At 42.0% G+C, this 21,100-nt stretch overlaps 1 protein-coding gene across 3 annotated transcripts in view; it reads left to right on the top strand.

Annotated features, from left to right (window-relative positions):
• Positions 1–297: 297 nt before the first annotated feature.
• ENTPD1 (ectonucleoside triphosphate diphosphohydrolase 1) overlaps positions 298–21,100 on the top strand; it is an 88,547-nt gene continuing 67,744 nt past the window's right edge. For 2 of the 3 annotated variants that reach the window (XM_060034403.1, XM_060034402.1), the window contains exon 1: positions 298–384. In XM_060034403.1, the coding sequence (XP_059890386.1) occupies positions 369–384 (16 nt within the window). In that variant the 5' untranslated portion in view covers positions 298–368. Of the gene's footprint in view, positions 385–722; positions 753–21,100 lie in introns of those variants that run through there. The other variant, XM_060034405.1, reaches the window with a different exon arrangement.

The following is a 21,100-nucleotide window of genomic DNA, read 5'->3' as shown; positions in this document are numbered from 1 at the left end:
GCTTTTTTTTTTTGCTTGCAGCCAAGATATACTTTTTAGGGGAAAAATGGATTTCTGTAACAAAGGGAGAGGGAAAGAGCTGAAGAGAGATATCTGAACATACATTGTTTCAGGATACAAAAAATTGCAACCTGGGGAAGCTTTAGGGGAATGAGCTGTTGGACTTCTCGGCCAGTCTGTCCTTTCAATGAAAAAGACATAGGGTTTGAGGTTCCTTCCGAAACGGGGCAGGCTAATTTAGCCCCTCCCACGAGCCCGAGGGTCTGTTATATCTCTGTTCCTTGAGTACCTCTCTCACTGAGACCGACCACAGCAAGCAGAGGCTGAAAAATAAAGAGCAAAGAGGAAGAAAACAAAAGCTGCCAATTATGGAAGATAGAAGGGGTAAGAGCAAAATTGATTTGATCTGAATCCTTAAGAACAAACAAAAAAAAAAAAAAAAGGAAAAAAGAAAACCAAAAGCCCGGACCAAAAGCAAGTACTTGAAAGAGCAAGAGGCAAAAAGCCCTAAATACACTTTTCCACCCTCTCCTTCTGAGAGGAGGCAGAGAAAAAACTCTGGGAAACATTTTAGGAAGCCAGGCTCTGGGGTTAGAGTCAAGGGTGGCTCCTGAGCAAGCTGGAGCAGCTCATGAATATTCATTAGCAATTGGTATTCAGATCTGGTTTTTTAGAGGCAAAAGACTTCTTCCGTCCCCTCGCAGTTTAGGAGGCAGCTGCCTCATTTACAGTCCAGAGTCGTCTTGCTTCGGGTCAGTACCTCAGTGAGTTTGCTTGAAGATGCTGGGCTCTGTGTGTAGATTTGCCTTGTTCTCGAATTTCCTGTGTGCGTTCCTGTTGTGAAATTAGCAAAGGCTTCTCTGCCTGGAATTAGACAGAGAAGTTAATGTGGCAAGAGCCTGTCACAACAGGACCCGAGAGTATGTCTTACAAAAGACTAAACTTTTCTTGGGAGGTGTGGGGGAGTGTGCATGGGTGTGGGGAGGGAGGGAAGGGGTATAGGTACGAAGAACAGTTTTATTTTTAAAAAGCAAGGCTTATCGGACGGACTATATTTAGATTTTGTCTAAAAACTGCGAGAGCAGCCTGGTTTGTACAGATGGTGTGCGGTCTCTGTCCTTTACCTCTTTTGGGCATTTTTTGCCAGGACAGAGAGCCAGCTGCTTGCCAGCCCGTGGGAGCCAGGAAGAATGTCTGCAGCATCGTGGTTGTGTAGGGTTGCAAACCTTCATCAGCTCTGGTCTCTAATATCCCCACATGTTTTTATCACATACAACGTGGAGGAATGGGATGAGTAGTCAGTAGAGTTCTTAATAATGACAGTAATGATAGCTGTTAACGTTTTCGTCTTTACTCTGTGCTGGGAGCTGTTCTAAGCGTATTACACGTGTTACTTATTCCTCACAGCAACTTATAAGGTGAGTGCTATCATTATCATCCCCATTTCCCAGATGATGGAGTTGAGGTAGTGAGAGAGTAGCTTACCTTGGGATCACACAGTAAGTGGTGAATTTGAATGCAGGCGACAGACGCAGGGTCCGAGGGTCTATTTCCCTACCCTGTTGCTCCACTTCAGAGTCTCTTGTTACTGCTTCCACGTTGTTGATTTGGGTTTGCAAATCTTTGAAGCTACAGGGGAAATGATACTGGTGAAATCTCAAGTCTGGTAAGGAATTTGTTCTTTGCTATCAAGTTTACATGCATTTTTCCCATTTGGTGCCCGTGGCCATTGTCTGTGGTAGGGCCCAGGTATTGTTATTATTGACTTTTACAAAAGGGAGAGACTGAAGCCAGGAGGGGTTAGATGGCAGGAATCACACAGCTCGTTTTCAAAAGTCCAAAGCAGACTAGAAATCCCCTGCCTCTGGTTTCCCTTCTAACCTGCAGATTGAGCTGAGTCATCTCTGAACTTCTGTCCCCACCCCCAGACACTTTCAGTTCCTCAAGGGACTTGGGGAACTTCTTTCCTCCCTTCCAGATTGTTTCAAGACACTTGCCTCTGCCTTGAAGGCTGATTTGGCCCTCTCCTCCTCCTTTAGTCTGGAACCAAGCTGCTCAAGTTTGAATCCCAGCTCCACCCTGTCCTGTGAGCCTCAGTCTCCTCATCTTTAAAATGAAGAGAATAATGTTATCTACCTCACAGGGTTGTTGTAAGGACTAAATGAGGGATTCATGCAGGGTTCTCAGAACAGGGCCTGATGTATATAATATGTGCTCAATAAATGTTAGCTGTGGCAATCACTCCTTCAAGCCTCATCTTGATTGTTAGTCCCTCCTTTAAGCCTTATAGTAGCCTTATATTGGATGTTTCTGCAATACCTCACCACTTACACCTAAGGTGGCACTTGTCATATTTGTCCACACTCCTGCCTTCTGCATTGCTTCCCAACCTTCCCCTGACTATAATTTCTTTATTTACCTTTGGATCTGCAGTGTCTAGCACAGTGTTTAACACATAATGGGCACTCAATAAATATTTAGTAAGCTAAGTAATACTATCTTAGTTGATGTTCATCCAAGCGTCAGTAGGCTGGTTTAAAAGGGGACCTTTGAGTTTGCAGTGGAGTCCTGCTGGTACAAACAGCTCTTTTGTGCAATATGTAAAGACATCCCTCTAAGTGAATACACTGAAAAACAAAATGCATTTCTTCTGGGTGGGTGACCTTCAGAGCTGATGTGACTCTATGCTAGGGCACCCCATTTGGCCCGTCCAGTTCTGGCTGAACTTCAGCCCCCAGTCCCCTTTCAGCTGAGAACCAAACTGGAGATTTCAGATGCCTCGCAGCACAACTTCACTATCTCTGAACAGAACATCTGGTTCCAGAAATAGTGTCCCGCCAGCCCAATTTTATAGCGACCAATCTTGTAGTCTGAGACAACATACTCTGGTAATAGAAGAAAAACAAACACCACAGAGGTTGGCCCTGGATAAAATCATAAAGTACATTAAATTTGTTTCAGCACCCTCCCTTTCCTTTTCTTGGCGTACCTTCAAACCCGTTTGACAAATATTATTGTGTCTTCCATTTGTAAGTCCCTGTGCCAGATGTGTGGGATATAAACAGTTTGCTCACAGTCTAGTAAGGGAGGCAGACATATATACAACCAACTCTAATTGAAGCCAGACTGTGAAGTGCTAACAATCATAGCTAACATTGGTTTTTTATTATGTGCAAGGCACTGTAATTTTTATACATACATCTGGCATTGTCTCATGTCATCTTCCCAAAAAAACCTATGATAGAGATTTCTGCATCTTACAGCTGTGGAGGGAAGTTACTTGGCCAACATCATCCAGATAGTAATAGGCAAAGGGGGAATTTAGACCAATATAGTTAGGCTGCAAAGCATGGGTTCCTAATAGATAAGTTCTCCTACCTCCCTAAGAGCCATAATAGAAGTTTAAGGAAAATCCCATGAGAAACAGAACAGGGATTGATGATTTGGGGGAAAACTTCTCAAAGATGTGGAATGCTTCAGTTGGACCTAGAAAGATGAGTAGAGTCTGGTGCCCACAATAAGCCCTTCCACATCCCAGCAGTGCTTAAAGACCTTTCTCTTTTACCAAAACTGCAGCCTAGATTTAAGAATAAAAAGCTTTTTTCACTTTTTTCCAGGTTCCAAGTAGGGAACCTATTTACATGTTCATCCTGGAGATTTGCAGGCAGAAGTCCAAAGTTTAGCCTTGATTATGAGTTTGGGATTACCAGTCCTGTAATCTAATAAACCTTTACAAAGTCAACAGGTGCATATTAAATGATTTCTTTAATCATGATTGTCTTGCATGGTCATTGGGCACATGTGGTAAACAGTTTTTTACAAATGGCAGTGATTGGTCTTGCTTTTACTTGGCCAAACCGTATTTTAAGAGTATTTTCTCCCTTGTGTTGTCTTTATGGTTGCTTCTGCACTCCATAACCAGTGGTTGTGCCGAAGGGCATTACTGTTTAATTCCACCTGCCTATGCAGAGTGAAGGTGAGGACTGGGGCACATCCCATCGGGTCTGTTCCTTGTGAGCTCCATTCCCTGAAAAAGTTTGGAGGGAGGCCAAAGTTGAGGGCAGCCCTTGTGGTGAAGAATCATCAAACCTCTTGAAGGTTTGATGGAAGTGCAGATGAGCAGAGGCACTGCCTTTGTCTTGGTGAACGTGTGTGTGTTCGGAGGCAGTATTTCTTAAACTTCGATATGCATGTGCATCATTGGGGATCTTGTTAAAATGCAGATTCTGATCCCGCAGCTCTGGAGTGGGGTCTGAGATTGTGCATTTCTAGCAAGCTCCCAGGTGTTAGTAATGCTGCCCCTACATAGGCCACACTTCGACTAGCCATGTCATAGTGTCATTGCAAGCCGTAGTGTCAGGGCTTATTTTGGTACCAAACAACCAAGCCCTCCCTTCCCCAGTGCTCCCTGCCCCGCCCCCTCCTCTGAAGCTACCACTTTGAGTCACTGATCAGTTATGTCATTGCAGGATGATGGGAAACCTAATTCATGCATTCCTTTGTTCTTTCAGTAAACATATGTCCTAGAATTTTGCCATACAAGAAACAAATCTGAATCTTTATCACATACAATCTGTAATTGCACATAAAGGCCCTGTGTTGGATTTCCTAAACATCTCCCAGCTTTTCTCTGCGGCTCCAAGATTCCTTATGCTGCTTTCATTCCCTTCCTCCAACCTGAGAAGTACTGGAACAGAACATTTGGTTGCCCCAGAACCCTTTGCTGGGTGTTTGGAGTGCCCGAGAGCTGGGGCTAGCAAGGATTCAGGACTCTGAGACTGGGAGCAGCGTGCCAGGGGGGCACTGTCTGCACTGCAGAAGTGAGGTGAGAATGATCCCAGACGCAAAGGAGGATAGTGAATGCAGAGAGGACCGATAGGATTTCTTTGGTTTTGGAAAATTGAGGGAATCATAAGGAAAAAAGAAGTCGTTGGAGTAGAGAAGGCAAGAGGGAGTTTGCCTAACATACTTCCATCCCACAGTTTTTGTGCTAGAGTATCAAAATGAATTTAGAGACCCAGGAACAATGGCAGTACATGCCCTACGTAAAAAGGTGTTTCCTGGGCTTCCCTGGTGGCGCAGTGGTTGAGAGTCCGCCTGCTGATGCAGGGGACGCAGGTTCGTGCCCCAGTCCGCGAGGATCCCGCATGCCACGGAGCGGCTCGGCCCGTGAGCCGTGGCTGCTGAGGCTGCGCGTCCGGAGCCTGTGCTCCACAACAGGAGAGACCACAACAGTGAGAGGCCCACGTAACACACACACACACACACACAAAAGGTGTTTCCTTCTGATCCATAAGGAGGATGTGGACAATTTCTTTCTGTCTGTGAAGATATAAGTAATATGGCATATACTCATTAAAGAAGACATGAAATATGGATTAGAGGAGAAAGAAAAACAATCGCTCATGACAATATTTTGGTGTGTTTCCTTGTAGTTCCTTTTTCTATGCCTGGGTTGTTTCTCTTTTTTAGCACTTATTTGACTACAACCTTGAAAAATTACGAGGTGACATTGTGATTGTTAGGCTATACATACAGTTTTAAAGCCTGACTTTCAGTGTAGCAGTGAAGCACAAGTATTTTCCACCTTATAGCATAGTCTTCGTTAGCATAATTTTTATAGTCACATAGTTTTTTTTAAGTGTCCCTGTTATTGAACATTTAGGTTGTTCCCATTTCCAATAAACATCTTTGTGAGTGAAGTTTTTCCATATGTAGGGATGCATGCTGAGGATAGAATCTCAGAAGTAGAATTATTGGATTAAAATTTGTAAATGTTTTTTAAAGTTCTTGATTACTATTAACAAGTTGCTTTACCAAAGGATGGACCCTTCATGCTCCCACGAGGAGTTCCTTTTGCTGCATCCCTGACAACTTAGGTGTTTTGTTTTGTTTTTTTCTTTAAATAATCATGTCCACTTTTATGTTGTTTTAGTTTGTTTAATTACTGGTGAATTTGACATTTTTCACATAATGTGCTTCTTCTTTTGTATACTGTTTACATCCGTTGCCTGTTTATTACTTATTGGAGTTTATGTTTTAAATTAATTTATGTGAGCTCTTGATAAAATAAAGATATTCAGGTTTTTCTACTATATTTGCAACAGTTTTTCCAAAACCTTAGTGTTTTTATACAGAGACTTACAGCTATGAATAGATCCAATACATTTTTATCTGTGGTGTTATATTTTCAAAAAAGTTTGATATTACATTTATTGTCTCTTTAACCCAGGATAATTTTTTGAAAGTTCCAGGTAATTGTCATTTTTGTTTAAACCATTAATTTTTCATTTTATTTCACAATGATTAGAGAATATGGCTTTAGTATTTCTGAGGTTTCTTTATGCCTAAGCATGTAGTGAATTTTTATAAATGTGAACACTTGTGAATAAGATATATTCTGTTTTTAAGATATAAAATTGGATATTTGTAAATCTATCCAGTCATTTCAAGTATATGGTAATCCCTCCTCAACCATAATATTCTCCTATGTGAAATTGTAGTACATCTGCATTTACTTTTGTATACTTTTATTGTTACCTATGAGAATTTTAATTCCAGGAAAAAGAATGAGCTGTGAATAACTTTTTATTGTGGCTTATTAGAAAAGGGTGGGGGGCAGTGATAGAGAGTTGGGACTATAAAAGGAAGTAAAATAGATGCGGAGAAGGAGTAAGTCAATAAAGTCTTGAGAAAGATGAAAGAAGATGAGATAAAGTTCTCAGCATCTTAGGCAGCTGAACCTTGTATGGCTATATAACTTTAGGAAGTATTGTAGTATGGTGTGAGTGAAAATTACCAAGTCTTTCCCTCCCAAATAATCATGGCAGGCCCCAGGAGGCCAGAGCCAGGAGGTGGATCTGGTTGGCAGGATATAGGAGGTGAGGGTCAGAATCTCTGAACTATAAAATTGAAACAGTATTGCTCAAGTGGATAAAGACTCAGACATATGCACAAAAGACATCTGAAGCAGTGTGTCATCAGCAAAATAACTTTTTAGGCACTGAACTGAAAAGGCAGGGTAGGGAGGACTCGAAAAGTTTCCAGTGAACAAAGGTTGGTAAATAGAAAGTAATAGTGCAGTACTCATATTTTCTAATTTAAGCTGTGTGAAATGTTCTTGATACCATCTTTTGCTTAATGTCTTCTTTTTTATTGCTTTATTTTGGTGTACTTACAAATAATCGTTAGGGCTTTTTCGTAGATTTATTTTCTTTTTCTTCGTTTTTGGTTGATATAGTAACAGTGGTAGCCTGCAAAGATTACAGCTCTGAATCCCCAGAATTTATGAATGTTACCTTATACGGAAAGAGTCTTTGCAGATGTGATTAAATTAAGGAATTTAAACTGGGGAGATCCTGGATAATCACAGATGGTCTTATAAGAGGGAGGAGGAGGGAGACCTGACACAGAAGAAGGCAAGGCAACCACTGTAGCAAGATGCTGTGCTACTGGCTTTGAATATGGAGGAGAGGTCCACAAGCCAAGGAATGTGGAATGCGGAATGCATGGAATGCCATCAAGCAGATGGAAAAGGAAGAGTAGCCCTGCCCACACCTTGATTTCAGTCCAGTGAAATTGATTTCAGACTTTGAACTTGGAACTTCAGAACTGTAAGAGTAAATGTGTATTGTTTTAAGCCAATGGGTTTGTGGTAATTTGTTATGGCAGCTGTAGGAAACTAACAGAGTAAGTGTTCAATACATGGAAGTGGTGATGGTTTAGTTAGTTAATCTACAGGTTTGTAGTGTGTATTGAGCCACGTGTTGTTCCAGTCAACTTACAGATGTTAACTCAGTTCTCAAACAACTGTTTGAAGTTGATACTGTCCCTGTCTTACAAATGAGAAACCAAGGAATGAGTAGTTAAGTGACCTACCTAAAGTCTCTCAATTGGTAAGTGCTGAGGTTGAGATTTGAACCCATAGTTGTTGATCTTACTATTATTTTGAGATATAATTCACATACCATATAATTAACCTGCTTAAAGTTTACAATTCATTGTTTTTAAACATAGTCACAGAATCGTGCGGCCATCACTACAATCAATTTTAGAACATTTTATCACCACAAGAGGAAAACCTGTACCCGTTAGCATGAATTTAATTAACTTTAATATAGTTCTTTTCTCACTATGACTTGCCCCATTTTTGAGTTCTTAATTTTTGTTCCTGTCAAAATGATCTGGTGCATATGAAAGTAATTTTTTAGAAAGGGCATCAGCGTGGTAAGAGAGTGACAACTTGTCTAAATATAGATAGCTTATCCCCCTCAAGTAATTGGAAATATGCTCGCATTGTCTTGAGAAGTTTGATGCTGTGAAGTACTTTGAGGACACTTTTTCAGCCTGAACATTTTTCTGTTCTCTATTCCTGACATTTTCACAGTGAGACAACTGAGTATAGACTTCCTTTCATTGATTTTGCTTAGAATGTGGTAAACCCTTTTGATTTCCAAATTCAGGACTTCTTTAGGGGCAAGAAGGATTTCTCTTTTCATAACTTTAATCAGTGCTCCTACTCTGTTTGCTTGCTTTTCTTCTTCAGGGACCTATTATTTGGATCTCTTATCTCTGAACTTACTCCATCCGTTTATCTCTCCCTTTCTTCCCTCCCTCCCTCCCTCTCTCTCTCTCTCTCTCTCTCTCTCTCTCTCTCTCTCTGTCTCACTCTTTCTTTCCCTCTCTCTCTCCTTTCTTCCTTCTTTCTTTCCTTTCCTTTCTTTATTTTCCTTTGTATTCTGACAATATTTTCCTAATATTCTCTACATCACTGATTCAGTTTTCCTTAATTATTTGTAGTATAAACTTTCATTCAGCTGCAGTATTTTTAGTTTCCATGAAATCTTTTATCCTAATCTGTTCTCTTCTCAGACCAACATCCTCTTATATCTAACCAAAAAATAAATAAAGATTTCCCTCTCTTTCCTGCATCATATCTATTTTGGAAGCAAGCTTTTCCTCTACCATTCTTTCTACTTATTGCAAGATTTATTTAATCTAAGGCCTTATCCTTGAAAGAAAAGAGATACCTTCTGTAGGGGTGCACAAATGAATGTTATGTGTTTTTCATCTTATTCTAAAAAGAATTTAAGGAAGCACTAGGGGAGATTCATCCCAGTTCACTGTTAGAGATGGGGAATGCCTGGTCTACCCTTTGCTCCCTTAGATTCCGTTGGGATCCTAGAATAATGCAATCACCAAATGCAACATCCCCTTCTATGTGTGGGAAGACATCTCAGTCCTCTACCCAAGAAAGCTCACTGGGATCCAGGAAAGAAGGCAACAGTCCTGTTGCCATAGAGTCATGTTTCAGAGGATAGAGAGGCTAGGGCTCTCAGGATTCTGTCAGTATTTTTGTCCAGAGACATAAAGGCATTCAGGAAGGACCCTTCTCTGGGCCCATTTTCTTGCCTTTGCCCCTTTCCCACTGAGAGCAAATCTTCATTAAACTGCGGAGTGAGCTCCTGCGCCACTGCTTAGCACCTTGCCCAAGTAATGTCTTTGGTTGGAGATCAGTTCTAAGTCTCTTTATACTCATGGTAGAGTGAGCTTATCAGTTCACAGAGGCAAAAATAAACACACAAACAAGCAAAACAAAGCAAGACAAAACAACAAACCCGGGACTTCCCAAAGTGTTTCCTGTGCCCCTCCTGTCACACCATGCTTCTCTTCTCCCACAGTGCGCTTTTGTTGATCCCAAGTTAATGAGTGTTAGGTGGGCCAGCTGAGGCCTCTGCTTACTTGCCTCCCTCATGCTGCCTTGTCTCAGAAGAGGTGATGCTGGCCATTAGTGTCATTTCTTAATGCTAATGCACTGACGTTTCATTTGAGGAAAAAATATCATTTCTTTTAGGATACAGATATAGATTTTCACAAGAATGTGGGACAGTGTGGCAAAGTATTTTCACTTATGCTGTCATCATACTTAGTGGTCCTAAGACTTGGCTCTGTGAGATCACTCGGGCAGGAATGAACCAAGAAGTTGGTGAGCAATGGGAAGAAACTAGTATTGGGCTTTTGCAATAGTCCAGTGGGTGAGAGATGATGGGGACCTGCACTAAGGCATTGATGGTGGGTGGGTGGGGGAGAGGGATGGATGAGAGGAGCTGGATTTAAACAATATTTATGAGGTAGAGTTTGAGGTAGAGGGCTAGGTGGTTTGTTGGGAAGGAAGGAGGAGGAGATGTTAAGATTTATTCTCAAGTTTAGCTTTAGATGATTGGATTAATATTTATGAATAAGACTGGGAATAAGGGAGGGAGAGTGGATTTGGCAGGGGAGGAGGGAGATAATAAGTTTATCCTGGCACATGCTAAATAAGAGATGCTTATAAGATATCAAGGCAGAGATATTCTGTTGGTTGCTGGAAATGTGGATGTAGAGCTTGGAGAGGTCTGGCCAAAATCAAGAGATAATGGGAGTTAGAGTTGGAGCATGGAGTCAATAGTTGAAAATATGAGCATTTAAAGTATGAGTTACCCTGGAAAGTATAGGGGATGATTGTTATACAGCAGAAACTAACACAACATTGTAAATCAATTATACTCCAATAAAGATGTTAAAAAATAAAACAACAATTATACTAAAAACAAAAAAAGAAAAGAAAGTATAGGGAATGAAAACAGAAGAGATAAAGAATGGAACCCAAGGAAACACCAACAATAAAGGGATGGGAAAAGAAATGCCTTAAGAAGAGAGATTCAGAAAGAAAACCTAAAAAGGTAAGAGAAAGCCAAGGAGAGTCTGAACCCAGTAGCCAAGGGAGAGTGTGGTTTTTTTTTGTTTTTTTTTTTTTGTTCTTTTTTTGCGGTACGCGGGCCTCTCACTGTTGTGGCCTCTCCCGTTGTGGAGCACAGGCTCAGGACGCGCAGGCTCAGCGGCCATGGCTCACGGGCCCAGCCACTCCGCGGCATGTGGGATCTTCCCGGACCGGGGCACGAACCCATGTCCCCTGCACCGACAGGCGGACTCCCAACCACTGGGCCACCAGGGAAGCCCGGGAGAGTGTGTTTTGAGACCAAAGTTTCTAGAAGAAGTGCCAAAGCTGCAGATTAGACAAGAAGGAGAATGAGAAGAGGTATCGTATTTTCTATTCTTCGAGCACCTCCCACCCCTGCCCCACAGTGTAATGTTTTTGGGAATTGGGATGCACTTTATAATATTTCCTACCCACAGACCCTTAATCCCTCCAGCAAAAACCCTTAAAACTCTAATGGTACATTTTATAGTGGGAGAGATGTGGTGATTGGGTTTGAGAATTTGGAGCTTATAAATATCCTTGGTGAAAACAGACTTAGTAGAATATTAAGAGGTTAAACAGCAGAAGTTAGCAGAAAGTAGGAACAATGAGCTTATTAGATAACTCAAGAAGTGAGGTGATGGAGGGAAAGAGAGAGCTGACGTGAGGGATGAGTTGGATCAAGGGAAGAATGTTGCAGACTAGAGTGGACTTGATGATGTTTGAAGGATAAGAGCCAACAGGGGGGACTCCCTGGCGGTCCAGTGGTTCAGGACTCTGTGCTTTCACCGCCAGACCCAGGTTCAATCCCTGGTCAGGAAACTTAAGATCCTGCAAGCTGCGCAGTGCGGCCAAAAAAACCCCAAAAGAGCCAATGGAAGGGAGATGGACTCATTCATTAACAAATATTTATTGAGCAAAGAGTATATGTCAAGCACTGTTCTAGGCACTGAGGATACAGTGGAAAGGAAAACAAAATCCTTAACTTCACAGGGTTTATGTTCTGGGTGGAAAGGTGGGGTGAGGGCAGACAGGTAATCATCAAAAAAAAAAAAGTAAGACGTATGGTATGTTAGTGATAAGTACTAAGAAAAAATCAAAGCAGGAAAGGGGGTTGAGAAGTATTGGGAGGTTACAATTTTACATAGGGTGGTAAAATAGAAGGTGATTGGGAAGAAAGACCTTAAAGAGGTAAAGCAGGCCAGCATGTGGCACTCTCTGGGAAGAATGTTCCAGGTGGCGAGGCCAGCAAATACAAAGTCCTGCAGAGAAATTAAGTGTTTAAGGAAGAGCAAAGAAGCCAGTGTGGCTGAGTTGAAGAGAGGTGACAAGGAGGTGAGAGCTGAGGGACTTCCCTGGCGGTCCAGCGGTTAAGGCTCCATGCTTCAAATGCAGGGGGTGTGGGTTCGATTCCTGGTCAGGAAATAAGATCCCACATGCTGTGCGGCCAAAAAAAAAGGGAAAAAAAATGCAGGAGGTGAGAGCTGAGAGGTGAATTTGAACTAAACCGACTGTCTAGGGTCTTGCAGGCCATTGTTAACCTTTGGCTTTCCTTATAGTGAAATGGGAAACCACTGTGGGTTTTGAGCAGAGTAGTGACTGGATCCAGTTCACATTTTGATAGGCTCCCCGTGGCTACTATGTGGAGAATAGACGGAAAGGGGGCAAGGGTAGAAGAGAGAGATCAGTTGGGAAACTACTTCAATAATACCAGTAAGAAATGATTGTGTCTAGTCCTAGGTGGTAGCAGTAGAAGTTGTGAGAAGTGATTGGATTTTTAAAGATAGAGGTAGAGTTGATTTACGATATTATATTACTTTTGAGTATATAGCACAGTGATTCAAAATTTTTATAGATTATACTCTATTTAAAGTTATTATAAAATATGGGCTATATTCCCTGTGCTGTACAATATATCCTTGTAGCTTATTTATTTTATACGTAGTAGTTTGTATCTCTTAATGCCCTGCCCCTATCTTGCTCCTCCCCCTTCCCTCTCCCCACTGGTAACCACTAGTTTTTTCTCTATGTCTGTGAGTCTGTTTCTGTTTTGTTACATTCATTCGTTTTATTTTTTAGATTCCACATATAAGTGATAACATACGGTATTTGTCTTTCTCTGTCTGACTTATTTCACTAAGCATAATACCCATCTATGTTGTTACAAATGGCAAAATTTCATTCTTTTTTATGGCTGAGTAGTATTCCATTGTATATATATACCACATGTTCTTTATCCATTCATCTGTTGATGGACACTTAGGTTGCTTCCATATCTTGGCTGTTGTAAATAATGCTGCTGTGACCAATGGGGGTGCATGTATCTTTTTCTTGAATTTGTGTTTTTGTTTTCTTTGGATATATACACAGGAGTGGAATTGCTGGATCATATGGTAGTTCTATTTTTAGTTTTTTGAGGAACCTTCATATTGTTCTGTAGTGGCTGCACCAACTTATATTCCCAACAACACTGTACAAGGGTTCCTTTTCTCCACATCCTCGCCAACATTTGTTAGTTGTGTTCTTTTTGATGATAGCCATTCTAACAGGTGTGAGGTAGTATCTTGTTGTGGTTTTGATTTGCATTTCTCTGATGATTAACAATGTTGAGCATGATTACTATTTTTGACAACATATTTTACATATTTCTCTTTTGTGTATCCCTTAACTGCTTATTGCAGATATAGATGATTTTACCACTTTTGTCTTAGAACTTTTCTACTAGCTTTGTATGTGGTTGACTTACTACCTTTACTGTATATTTGCCTTTACTGATGAGCTTTTTCCTTTTGTAATTTTCATGTCTTTAGTTGTGGCCTTTTCTTCTGTCTTAGAGAAGTCCCTTTAACATTTCTTGTAAAACTGGTTTGGTGGCCCTGAACTCTTAGTTTTTGCTTGTCTATGAAACTTTTGATCTCTCCATTAAATCTGAGCAAAAGCCTTGCTGAGTAGAGTATTCTTGGTTGTAAGTTTTTCCCTTTCATTACTTTAAATATATTGTGCCACTGTCTTCTGGCCTGCAGAGTTTCTGCTGAAAAGCCAGCTGATTATGCTTGATATAATCTTAGAGGTCTCTTAAACTTTCCTCATTTCTTTTTATTCCTTTTTCTGTTTAGCATCAGTGATTTCCTCTACTCTGTCTTCTGGTTCGCTGATCCATTCCTCTATATCATTTAGTCTGTTGTTGATTCCTTGTAGTGTATTTTTCATTTCAGTTATTGTATTCTTCATCTCTGTTTGGTTCTTATTTTTATTTTCTCTCTGTTAAAAACTTCTAACTTCTCACTCTGTTCATCCATTCTTCTCCTGAGTTCTTTGATCTTTATAATCATTACCTTGAATTCTTTATTGGATAGGTTGCTTATCTCCACTTCACTTAGTTTTTCTTCTGGGATTTTATCTTGTTTCTTCCTTTGGAACATGTTCCTCTGTCACCTCATTTTGCCTAAGTTGCTGTTTTTATTTCTATGTTTCTGGCAGGTTGGTTATATTTCCCAACCTTAGAGAAGTGACCTTTTGTAGCAGATGTCCTATGAGTCCCAGCAGCACACTCCCCTCTGGTCACCAAAGCTATATGCTCTAGGGGTGCTCCCATGTGGGCTGAGTCCTTCTGTTGCGGCAGGCTGACTGCTGTGGATGGTCTGGTAGGTGTGGCTGGCCCCCAGTCTGTTTGGTTGCCAGGTCCTGCCTTGTGTGGGGGCTGCTAGCTGCTGGTTGCTGGGGTTGGGTCACGAGGCAGCTGCCTGAAGAACCCCAGGGGTCTCAAGGCTAGCGCTGGCTCACTGGTGGGCAGAGCCAGGTTCTGGGGTGGTGGTTGTGGCGTCAGGGTTCCCTAATCTAGTGTTGGCCTGGTGGTGGGTGGAGCTTGTTCTTGACATGGCTAGCTGTGGGTTCTGGGGTGCCCTAAAGCTGGTGCTGGCCTGCTGGTGAGTAGAGCTGAACCTGGGGCAGCTGGCTGAGTAATTCAAGGTATCTCAGAGCTGGTGTTGATCTGATGGTGGGTGGGGCTAGAGCCCAGGGGATCCCAGGGATAATGTTGGCCCACTGGTGGGTGGACCCATGTCTCAAGGTCTCTGGCTACAGGGCCCTGGGGGTCCTGAAGCTGGTGTCAGCCTGCTCGTGGGTGGGGCTGGATCTCAGGGAGTCCCAGGGCTGCTGCTGGCCCACTGGTGGGCAGAGCCGGGTCCTAGAGTCTCTGGCTCCAGAGCCCAGGGGTCCAAGCACAGGTGTTGGACTGCTGGTGGGTGGGGCCAGTTCCTGGCACAGCTGGCTGCACGATCTGGGATGTACTGGAGTTTGTGTTGGCCTGCTGGTAAGTGAGGCCCCATCTCAGTGTGGCTGGCTGAGGGGCTCAACTTGCCTCAGAGCTGGTGTTGATCTGCTGGTGGGCAGAGCTGGGGCCCAGTAGGTCCTGGGGTTGGTGCCTACCTGCTGGTGGTGGGCTGGGTCCTTCCATGGCAGGATGCAGGGCTGCGGTTGTCCTGGGGCTGGTGTCTGCCCGCTGGTGGGTGGGGCCAGGGCCCGGGGTGTCCTGGGGCTGGTGCCTGCACACTGGTGTGTGAGGCTAGGTTCTGGGCCCTCTGTGGACAGGGCTGTGTCCAGGGATGGCTCTGGGCTCAGGGAATCTTAAGGCAGCCTGCCTGCTGTGGGTGGGGCTGTGTCCCGGCCTGGCTAGTTGCTTGGCCCGAGGCATCCCAGTACTGGTGCTTACTGGCTGGTGAGCGGGGCTGGGGCTAGGTCCCAAGACTAATAAGGTAAAGAGAGGATTCCAAAATGGAGCTTGCTAGCACCTGTGTCCACACAGTAGAACGAGCTCCAAAAAATGCCTGCTGCCAGTGCCTGTGCCCCCAGGGTGAGCTCCAGTTGCCTCCTGCCTCTCTGGGAGACTCTCCAAGATCATCAGGTGGGTCTGAGCCAGGTTCCTTTCAGATGACTGCTTCTGCCCTGGTTCCTGGAGCATGTGAGATTTTGTGTGAGCCCTTTAAGAATGGAGTCTCCGTTTCCCATAGCTCTCTGGGTCTCCCAAAAGTATGTCCCATTGGCCTTCAAAGCCAAACGTTCTGGGGACTCGACTTCCTTGTGCAGGACCCTAGGGCTGAGGTGCCCCATGTGGGGCTCAGACCCTCGCTTTTTGGGGAGAACCTCTGCAATTGTAATTATTCTTTCCTTTGGGGGGTCACCCACCTGGGGATATGGGTCTTGACTGTACTGTGCCTCTGCCCCTCCTGCCCATCTCATTGTAGTTCCTTCTTTATATCTTTTCTGGTAGGTTCTGGTCTTTCTCATCAATAGTTGCTCTGTAAATAGTTGTAATTTTGGTGTGCCTATGAGAAGATATAAGCTTCCTACTCCACCCTCTTAGGAACTCTCCCAAGAAGTGATTGGATTTTGAAGGCAGAGCCAATAGTATTTCCTGACTGGATCCGGATGGAAAACAAAGAGAGAAGGAAATTTGTTTCCAAGGTTTTGGGCCTTCCCAAAACGAGAAGGATGGAGTGGCCTTGAGCTGAAGTGGAAAGCTGAAGTAGGAGGAACATGTTTGAGTGGGAAGCTCAGGATCTCAGTTTTGGATGTTTTAAGTTTGAGATGCCTTTGATAAGAAATGCCTGTTTGGGGATTTCCCTGGTGGTCCAGTGGTTAAGACTCCCCACTTCCACTGCAGGGGGCGCAGATTCGATCCCTGGTCAGGGAACTAAGATCCTGCATGCTGCGCAGCGTGGCCAAAAAAAAAAGAAAAAAAGAAAAAAGAAAAGAAGTGCCTATTTGACATGGAGATTTTGAATTAAGCAGATGAATATACAAGTCTGGAGTTCAGGGGAGAAGACTGTGCTGGAGATACAAATTTGGGTCATTAGGTGGTGTTTAAACTCAGTGAGACTGGACTTAAATGCAACGAGACTGGATGAGAGCACCAAAGGAGTGAATGTAGATAGAAAAGAAATTCCAAGGACTGAGCCTTGGGATGCTACAAATTTAATGGTTGGGGACAAGAGGAGAAATCATCCAACAAGACTGAGAAAGAGAGAGAGAGAGAGAGAGAGAGAGAGAGAGAGAGAGAGGGAGAGAGAGTGTGTGTGTGTGTGTGTGTGTGTGTGTGTGTGTTGGGGTGGGAGGAGGGGATAAACTAGGAGAGTATGTTGTCCTGAGATCCAGGTAAAGAAAGTGTTAAGAGGAGGAAGTGGTTGGCTGGATCTAATGCTGCTCATGGGTCAAATAAGGTGAAACTGAGAATTGACCATTGCATTTAGCACAGTGGAGGTCCATGGTGATCTCGGTAAGAGCCTGTTTGGTGGAGTGCTGGGAACAAAATTCTCACTGGAGTTCATCCTACTGCTTCTCCTCTCCCCCTCCTTCCTCCCTGAACTAAGGAGAAATCAGTGGTACCTGAAGAACATGGTTGAGTGTGAGGGAGGCATGGTTCCTCAAAGGAAATTCAGAGTCCTAGTACCAGAAGAAGGGGAAATGGATTCTTGGCAGACAATACAGCAAATGTTCACTTTAGCTAGAAATAGCCTGTTCCTGTCCTGTGTATCCTATTTACAGTCTCTAGCATCAGTTCTCTGTAAAGATTTTTAGGAATGGAAACTTTTATAGGAAGGCATAACCCCTGGTGCTGATAGACCATCCAGATTGCAGACATTTTCTCTGAAAGAAAAGCCAGAGGCCCTACAGGGCTAGGAAGTGTGTTCTTTTACAAATGTGTCTTTCTCAGTGAGCTCACTCCAGGATTCAGACTGTGAAGATAGCCCAAACCCCAGGCTCCTAGTCACTGTTACACTTTCCAGAACTGCCTTATGGTTTCATGTGGTATATCTGTTTGCAAAATCCAGTGATTTGGAGGACTTTTCACTTTAAGAGAGGATAAGGGCAGGGTAGGAGTAGGAAATCACAATTCAAACATGGTCTAGATATTTCTGCATTTGGCATTTTAAAAAGACTCAGTGAATGTTAGTGCTGGAAGGGACTTGAGTATTCTCAAATCTCTTCATTAAAACAGAATTAATTACATTGCTGTCTTTTAAAATTACACAAATAATTCAAGTTTATTACAGGAAATTTGGGATACATAAAGAACAAGTAAGAAAATAAAAATTCTCTGTAAGCTCACTGTTCATACTTCTTTGTCATGTCCTTTTCTTGCTCTCTTCTTTCTCCTACTTTTTATTGTTTATTATTAATTTTTAAAAAATTTGGAGCCATGTTTTTCATACTGATTGTAATCTTCTATTTTACTACATAATTTGTCATGACAATCAAATGGCTTTTACCGTATGATTTTTAATGACTGCATATAGTATTCCATCATTTGAACATATACCATGTACTTATTTAACGATTACCTTTTATGGAATACTTAGGAAATTTCCAAATATTTTACTATTATAAAAACTGTTGTGGATCAATCTCAGTGCATGTCTTTGAAGATGTCTTTAGGATAAATTCCTAAAAGTAGAATTTCTAAATTGTTCTCCAAATTACAGCAGTATCTGAGTGACAGAAACACTGACGTCCTGAGTTAGGAAGGAGTATGCCCAAGTTACTCAGCTGGTCAGTGGCTGAGTGTGTTTTGGAGTCCAGCTCCCTGTCTTTTGAGAGACCCTTTTCCTTGACACCATGCTTCCTGTTACATTTCAGCTTCTTCTTAGTGATGTCCTGCAGGAACCGTTAGACCTTGATGACATATAAATTTTTCCTGCCAACTGTGTGGCTCCCACTCATGCCAAACTAGTCCTCTAATTCATCTGTGGGCGTGAACTCTGAACAGTTAGAGACACCTTTGTTCATGAGAGACGATGGTGCTCCTCAGATACCTTTCCCCTTTAGGGTGATAAATATTTCTTTATTAGTCAAGAGCCATACCCACTAGACATTTCCTCATACACATGAAGTGTTCCTGAGGTTTCTCTGACTTCTTTTTGCCCTTACTGTTTATATACTTTCTTTCCAAAATCCTGCTTCACAGTAGTGCTTCTCGATAGGAAGGCCACCTTTCAGTGGACTCCAGTGATTGAGTCCCCCTCCTACCCGAGTTGTGGTTCACTTTGACTCACCCCAACCCATCCAACCAGTTGGTAGAAACACAGCAAGGCCTACACGTTGGAGCAAGTTGTACTGGTGGCTCTTCCATAACTGAGAAACTTTTAAAAGGCAATGGCGATTTGGCCAATTCTTAGCCTATAAGACCTTCCCCAATTTACAAATATATTTATTAGGTTGAAGCTTTTGAAACTGACAGTTTTGTACAGTCAAAAATTGTCAAGTATTGGCAATTTCTTATGATTCATCCTAATATGTAAAATGATCCTAGATGTCAAAAATATGCTATAGAAAACATACCAGTTACACATCTCAGAATATCCCCAAGATAGATTCCAGAAGGTCTGCCACTGACCCCTGAACACCCAACCAGGGCTGTGTTTCTCACATATCAAAAGGCAAAGTTTTTTGTTTTTTTTAAAAAAATGTCCATTGTTGTTGAAGAGGTGGCCCAAATTGTTGGCGAGATTGTTGGCAATGGGTAAACTTTTTTAGAGGGAAATGTGGCTATAATTATTCAAAGCCTTAAAAATGTGTACACTCTGACCCAGAACATCTACTATGAAAACTCACCCTAAGTAAAGCAGCCTGGATGTGTGCATAGATGTGCCTTCAAGGATATTTATTAGAGCATTGTTTGTAATGGTGAACAACTATAAATAACCTGAAGTAATGTATATGTCTAGGTGAAACAACCAAATAATTAAATGATGTTGTGAAAGAATTTCCAAGGACAAGAGATAAAAAGCACTGTTGGGAGAAAAACAAGTTATAAAGTTGAACAATCAAGACCCATTTTGTTAAAATATTTAATAAATGTAGACATGAAATATACACAGGAGGAAGACTGGCAAGATATATAGTGAAATATTAAAAGGACTATTTATGGGTGATCAAAAGAGTGAATTTTATTTTCCTCTTTTATACTTTTCTGTATTTTCCAAATTTTTAACAGTAAGCATATAATATTTTGCAATCATAAAAAAATCTGTCATGGAAAACTTTTAACGTTAAATGAAAAGTAACTAATTGACTAGTAAAAAATTAAGCAGGTAAGAAATACACTTGAATTTCAAATAGCAGAAGCAGGTGAAAATAAGAATGAAAGTGAAATGAGGAAATTATGTTGGATTAAAAAAGAACATGTGTTTACAAAACTGAAAACTGTTAAACTCTTAACATATGGGTATAGTAAGGTTGGCAACGATGCTCCTTTGCCTGCCTTGTAAATGAAGTTTCCCAGCAAAGAACAATAGATCCACTAGAGGACATGAGGAAATCAAATAAGTCTCAAAGCAGAACAGGCCTTGATAACCGCCTAGTTCAGTGGCTACAGGAATTTTTTTAAAAAATAAATTTATTTATTTTTGGCTGTGTTGGGTCTTCGTTTCTGTGCGAGGGCTTTCTCTAGTTGCGGTGAGCAGGGGCCACTCTTCATCGTGGTGCGCGGGCCTCTCACTATCGCGGCCTCTCTTGTTGTGGAGCACAGGCTCCAGACACGCAGGCTCAGTAGTTGTGGCTCACGGGCCCAGTTGCTCCGTGGCATGTGGGATCTTCCCAGACCAGGGCTGGAACCCGTGTCCCCTGCATTGGCAGGCAGATTCTCAACCACTGCGCCACCAGGGAAGCCCAGGAATTTTTAAATTTGATGGACTGGCAGGATTTTTCTTTTTAAAAAGTCAATATCAATTTTTACCAAAGTAATACATGCATATAATTAAAAGTCAAGTTTAATAATCATAGCAAAGAACTGCAGTCACCCATCCCATCACTTTCTACCCTCCCCTCACCCTTAAACCCTATTCTCCAGAGTAGCCCTTTACATCTTTTTAGGATTTCTTTTGCCATTTGTGCTTCCTCTGCTAATTTAGATGTTATCTGTTGCTTTCTATTGTGGTAGCTGAGTACTTTGCTTTCTTACATTCCCTCAGGGTTGTCCTCTCCATACCACCTCTATATAGTGATATCACAATTTTGGGTTAAATCAGTATCCAATATTTACCTTAGCATGTCTAGGTAAGTATTGTTTGTGCCTTAGATTTCCTTTCCTTTACAACTTTTCATTTTTGCTGGTGTTAATAAGGTCTCATTTCTTCATCTATGTCTCTAATAGTAATTTTTTTTGCAAACCCTTTGATATAATTTCCTACATAGTAATCTTTTCTTTTTTGTCCCCCTTCTTTTCCTGTCTGTCCTTTTTTTAAAATTTATTTATTATTTTTATTTATTTATTTAATTTATTTTTTAAGGCAAATCCATTTATTATTTTTGGCTGTGTTGGGTCTTTGTTGCTGTGTGCGGGCTTTCTCTAGTTGTGGCGAGCAG

This window comes from Delphinus delphis, chromosome 16 (genome assembly GCF_949987515.2).
Source record: "Delphinus delphis chromosome 16, mDelDel1.2, whole genome shotgun sequence".
Lineage (NCBI taxonomy): Eukaryota > Metazoa > Chordata > Mammalia > Artiodactyla > Delphinidae > Delphinus > Delphinus delphis.
Note: the sequence above shows the minus strand (reverse complement) of the source record. Positions and strands in the feature narration are given on the sequence as shown.